The 6,629-nt window shown below is 33.2% G+C and overlaps 1 protein-coding gene across 1 annotated transcript in view; it reads right to left on the reverse strand.

Annotated features, from left to right (window-relative positions):
• Positions 1-6,629, reverse strand: part of KLHL1 (kelch like family member 1) — a 257,625-nt gene that overhangs the window by 5,729 nt on the left and 245,267 nt on the right. The window contains exon 10 of the mRNA XM_006761432.2: positions 2,533-2,704. Coding sequence (XP_006761495.2) covers positions 2,533-2,704 — 172 coding nt within the window. The remainder of the gene's footprint in view (positions 1-2,532; positions 2,705-6,629) is intronic.

Genomic DNA, 6,629 nt, shown 5'->3' on the forward strand with positions numbered 1-6,629 from the left:
CCCCACTCCCTCCCACTGAGTGCACAAATTTTATGCACTGAGCCTCTAGTACCAGTGATGGCGAACCTTTTGAGCTCGGCGTGTCAGCATTTTGAAAAAACCTAACTGAACTCTGGTGTCGTATCACATATAGAAATGTTTTGATATTTGCAACCATAGTAAAACAAAGATTTATATTTTTGATATTTATTTTATATATTTAAATGCCATTTAACAAAGAAAAATCAACCAAAAAATGAGTTCGTGTTTCACCTCTGACACGTGTGTCATAGGTTCGCCATCACTGCTCTAGTACAGTGGTTCTCAACCTTCCTAATGCTGCGACCCTTTAATACAGTTCCTCATGTTGTGGTGACCCCCAACCATAAAATTATTTCCGTTGCTACTTCATAACTGTAATTTTGCTACTGTTATGAATCATAATGTAAATAACTGATATGCAGGATATATTTTCATTGCTACAAACTGAAAATAATTAAAGCATAGTGATTAATCACAAAAACATTATGTAATTATATATGTGTTTTCTAATGGTCTTAGGTGACCCCTGTGAAAGGGTCGTTCGACCCCCAAGGGGTCGGGACCCACAGGTTGAGAACCGCTGCTCTAGTATATAATAAAAGATATACTATCTCATTTATATGCCAATTAACTTCCTTTACTTAATGTTCATTTGTAAAAGTGGCAAATTTAAAATATATACCATTGGCCCTAGCTGGTTTTGCTCAGTGGATAGAGCCTTTGCCTGTGGACTCAAGGGTCCCAGGTTTGATTCTGGTCAAAGGTACATGCCCCATTTGTGGGCTCGATCCCCAGTTGGAGGAGTGCAGGAGGCAGTCAATCAATTATTCTCTCTCATCATTGATGTTTCTAACTCTCCCTTTCCTTCCTCTCTGAAATCAATAAAATGATTTTAAATAAATAAATAAATAAATAAATAAATAAATAAATGTATACCATTGAACTGGTACATTTTCTTAGCAAATCAACAATCATTAATTCATGCAATATTCCCTGGGTAAACACTAGGATCTCTTAAAGATAAGAATTTAAAGTATATCTTCTAATATTTTAGTGCAATAATGATTAACATTTCAATATTTTCTTCTTTTTGGAGAAGGAATGCTTCTTCTCTCACAAATTAAAGTAAAATATACAAAAATCATGGTACCTATTTCTTCAAATACTTCCCCTTCTTTCCTTCATTCTACCTTTTTTCTTCCTTTTTAGTGAATTTCATCTATCCTCATTGGAATCAAACAGCTTTCTCATAGAGAGGAGTGAGATTCATAGCCAGGTATCTTAGCCTGTTTGCTATGAATTTGGGTTTGTACTTAAATGCAGCCTATCTAAATACTATGTGTGAACATATTTCTAAACTGGGAAAATCAAGTGAGTGATGTATCTTTAAAAGTAGATATTTTTAAAAGAAATTTACTTCAAGCATTATTCAAGTTTTTCAGATAAATTTTAGTCAATTTCTGTGACCAAAAAATAAAATCTTTCACCCAGAAAGACGAGAGATGAAGTTATTGTTCTGCTTCAACTAAATAAGGCTTTGGAATTTCACCTCACCCATTAATGGAAAAGGTTTGTTTGTTTGTATAGTATTTTGCTTTTAGATTTCTGATAAAGGAATGAGATAATAGAGATATTGGAAAAGAAATAAGGGGAAGAAAGGAGAAATTGAATATGAGGACACCAGTCTGAGAATATTATATCCATTTTCACCATTACAAGCAATGACATAGTAGTTATAAAGCACAAGGTATTTTTTACTATAATTAAGTTGCTCTAGTCTCATTTCCCCCCAACACTCATACACACCAGCACAAATTCTTTAGCTATATTACTAAAATGGGAGCTGAGTCTCTAACTACTGTGTATATTCAAGGATAACCCCTCACCTAAGATCAGCCAACCATTACATTCCATCTTTCGGGCCAAAATGATTATCCAGGGATGGATGTTTTATAAATGACAGACCATTCAGAGCCCTTTGCTGTTTGTTTTTTATCAATCAAATAGTTCTTTTATTTAATCTTTTATGGCTGAGTATTGCTACTTGGAGTTTCCACCCATGGAAAATATATCTGCAACAGGTAACAATAGACCTAACATAGTCAAGCAGAAATGGGAGGCAGAAAGTTGACTTCTGTAGGCTTCCACCCTCTTTATAACAGTTACCTCTAAAATCAAATATTCTGAAGCTAGGGTTTTGTGGATCAATATATTCTACATGTATTTTTGCTTTAGCTAATTATCATTCAGTTCCTATAATTATTTATAATAAAGTGGAAACATGAATGTCACTTTTTAATATAAATTTTATTAAAGTACAGAGTACATTAGAGAAAAGTGCACAACAACATATAATTTAATGAACTTTTACAAAATGAACACAATAGATTAAATCAATCACTTTGGGTGCAGAGTAATTTGAGTAGGTAGATTACTGTATGTATCCTTCTCCTCCAAAGAAAGTAAATGAAATTCATTCTTATATTTGAAGTATGCTGGCAACAACCTTACCTGAGTCCACTCATTAGTTTGTGGATCATAGGATTCCATGGTGTTGAGGTATGTCTGCCCATCATAGCCACCAACAGCGTATAATCTGTCACCGAGGAGACAAACTCCAACAGCATCTCTGGGCATACTCAAAGGAGCCACGGTGGTCCATGTGTCTGTTTTGGGATCATATCTAAAATGTAAAGATAATAGGACATATTCTAACATATTCAACTTTTACTATATGGATGATGCCCACACAAAAGAAAGCCATGAAAAACAAAATTGTGATTTTATTTTTCCTAAAAGCTAAATTTTTTGAGCAGGTGTTCAAGAGCTAATATCCATAATGTCTGGCTCTCTAAACTTTAAGGTATTTAAAACATATATCTATACTCTTATTTATATAGCTGCACAGTCATCTAACAAAATGAGTATGAAAAAAGTTTAATTTTTGAGGAAGTCAGATATGCAAATAACTATTTACCACAGCATAAGTAAAGTGTTATGGTAAAGAAACAGAAGTAATTGTTAAAAATCTGAGAGAAGTATGCAATACTTCACTATTAAAGTATCCATTAAATCAGGCATGAAAGTCTAGCCTAAGTTTGCTATATATAAAAAGTTGTGTAAAAGTACTGACATGTTAATAAAAATGCATAAACAGCTTCCAGGAAAGTGGGTGTGCAGTATGGCTAAGCTTAAGAATGTATGAAAGAGTGCCCAAAAAGGTGCGTGTTTTTTGTTGTTTTTTTAAAAAAATATGTTTTTATTGATTTGAGAGAGGGGGTAAGGGAGTTAAAGAAAGAGAGGGAGAGACAGCAATGTGAAAGAAACATGATCAGCTGCCCCCTGCACAGCCCTTACTAGGGATCCAGCCCACAACCTGGGCATGTGCCCTGACCAAGAATCTAACCAGTGACCTTTGGGTGCACAAGAGGATGCTCAATCAACTGAGCCACACCAACCAGAGCAAGGTGTTTTGTGATCAACTTATGGATGTTTGGCTCCCAGAGTTTGACTCCCAGCAGGTGTTTTGTGTTTTCTCAATAGGAAAATAGAGAGCCATTGAAACTTGGGAAAATAATTACAGCATGAACAAGAACTATATTTTAGTGACATAACTCAGGATTTTCCATAAGAGAGACATTGGTAAATCAAAAGAATGAAATAGAAAATATAAATTATTATTGCTTAATTTAAACCAAAATTAATCTAACTTTCAGAAAGTTTGATTACCATATAGTAAATATAAATATTTTATATTTTAGGGTAACAAAAATCTGAAGAATGCTTTAGTTAATGAGCTTTACTTCAGCAAAAATAAAATGAATTCTTAAAACACCTCTTTGCCTTTAATTTGCCACTATAGGTTCAAATACAGGAACAAGAAAGCTACTAAGAAGTAAAAACTCAGCAGCGTAAATATAAAGGTGTGGGGAGGCGGAAGCTGAGTGGAGGTGGGCAAATAGGGGGAAAATGGTGACATCTGTAATAGTATCTGTAAGGACAGCAAATAGGCCTTTCTTTTTCATTGCTGTGGCCTTGACAACTTATGAGAAGCACCTGGTAATTAAACTCCAAGATCGTTGACTCCTCTGTTAAAACTAAAGGATAAAATAAGCTACTCTCAAGGCTACATTCTTCCATCCAACTCCTCCCTGCTGTTTTAAGAGCTTCAGAATAATTTGCTCCTCCTCATCTTCTCCTTCCTTTCCCTCTCCCCTTCAAACAGATTTCCCTTTTGAACTCTTTATAACTTTTGGTCTAAGCTTGTTTTACAGGTTTGGAAAAATACTGATAAGGCACCTCCTTAGAATATCTGCTGGACTGTCTCCTGGAAAATAAACTGTAACTTTCCAAGACAACCCTTCTGGTGTCTGCTCAATTTCAACACCCTTCCCCTCCCTTCCTTGTTGCGTAGCAACTACTGAACAATGCAAACTCCCTTTCTTCTCTGCCCTGTATTGACTAGCAATATTTGGCTCTTTACTCCCTTGGAAAAGAAAATAAACTTCCTCTCTGCATCTTTTCTCTTAATTGTGAATTCTTTCACAGCCCATGTCACTGAGCAAGCCTTAACAGTGTCAGCAATAAGATAAGGGGTGGGGACTGAATGAAATTTTTTGTTGTTGTTTTTTGTTTACAAACACAGCAAATATACTCTGTCTTTCTGCTTCAAAAATGTTTTTCACTAATTGAAACTTTCAACCCACAAACTCTTAAAACAAAGAAACAAACACAAAATAAACAAGCCAAAAAAACTCACCTATAGTTTATTAGAGATAAAGAAGGTTGTTATAACAAATGATTGGAAGGACCCCAAGGATCTGTAATTTATATTTTATAGAGAATATTCATGTTACTCAAGATATTACATGCAATTACACTCCTTGGTTGAAGAAGTTGGGACAGCCTATAAAATGAGAGACTGGTTGAATGCTTGCAAAACCAGGACCACCTTAAAGCACAGGCTATCTAGCAAATAAAAATGCAATTTTACATACAGCAATTAATAAATGCAACCATCACAAAGAGACACAGACATATATAGACACACAAACACAGACACAATCTATGCCATCATAATCTTCTTTACAATATTTAAATTTATAACATGGATATTTTGACATTTGTAAATATATTTTTAATGAGGACCAAAAATAAGTAAGTAGAGAAGAAAAGACACCACAAGGAGTTAAATAGTACAATCTATAAAGTAGAATATGCACAGGATAACTGAGTTTTTCAATTAAAAAAACAACAGTAATAATAAATAAATAAGAAGTAACTGTGAATAAATTAAATGTGACTTAAAAACATAACAAAATAAGTGGACCTTATTTGGATCTCAATTTAAACAGACCAACTATTAAAAGATGTTTGAGACATTTCAGAAATTTTAATTTGGGGCATCAGAGTTTAATAAAGACATTATTGAAGTTTCTATTAGTTGTGATAATGACATTGTGATTATGTTCAAATATAATGTTATGATTATTTTATTCGCTTGTTTCTGGGGCAAAATCAGAAATATATTCAGCAAAAACGACATCTTAAAGAATTTATTTAAAATAACGCTAATGAAAAAGGAAAGGACAGTGAAGGTGAATGAATGAAACATAAATGACAGATTGGTGGTGGTTGTTAAAACTGGGTAATGAGTATAGGGGAATATATTGTTTTGTTTACTTTTTGTTTGTTAGGAAATTATTGTTGTAGATATAACTTTAAAAGGAAGAATGTATAGTATACTTTAATTTCAGTGAACAGTGAACATTCTTTTATTTTATTCATTCTTCAATAGAATCCAATCTGGCTTTTGTCACAATCAATTCACTTAAACTGCTTTTTCTGAAGTCATATTTTAGTCCTCAATTAATTTTTATTCAGCACTATAGAATTCTTTCCAGCAGCTTGTCTACAAAGCAGACTTAATTTATCACTTTGCAAAAAAAGCAGAACTGAGAAAACAGCTAACAGTAATACACTAAGCAATAATAAATGAATTTCTGAAAGCTTACAAATCTTCAAGTGAAATTCAAATATCAAAACAATTCTCAAATACTCATATTCCAGGATAAAGTAAGAACACACTAGGGTGTTCAATACACTTTAAAGATAATATCCTACGTTTAGAAATAGATATCATTTCTTTTATATTTTACAAACATTCCTGAAGAGAATTTTAAAAATCTAGTGCATTCTTTTATAAAATCTAAATCTTTGAATTAGTTGTACCTCTCATTAGTGGTAGGTAATATACTTTACATGTGTAATACAATCTTTTATAATTAATAAATGGCAATGCTGATTATATTTAAATTTATATATTGTTAGAAAAAACAAACCAAAACAAAACAAAAACCAAGTACAACCTTCTCATCTCCCTAACAAATGCTCTTTACCTGATATTTAAAAAGTAATCCCATAAATTCAAAATTACCGTATTTGCCGGCGTATAAGACGACTGGGCGTATAAGACGACCCCCTAACATTTCCACTCAAAATACAGAGTTTGTTATATACTCGCCGTATAAGACTACCCCCTCTTCCGCACACCTTCCACACACCAAATAAAAGGTAAAACAATATCAGATTTGATTTTAACATTTTAC

The sequence above is a fragment of the Myotis davidii genome, unplaced genomic scaffold, assembly GCF_000327345.1.
Source record: "Myotis davidii unplaced genomic scaffold, ASM32734v1 scaffold277, whole genome shotgun sequence".
In the NCBI taxonomy this organism is placed as follows: Eukaryota; Metazoa; Chordata; class Mammalia; order Chiroptera; family Vespertilionidae; genus Myotis; species Myotis davidii.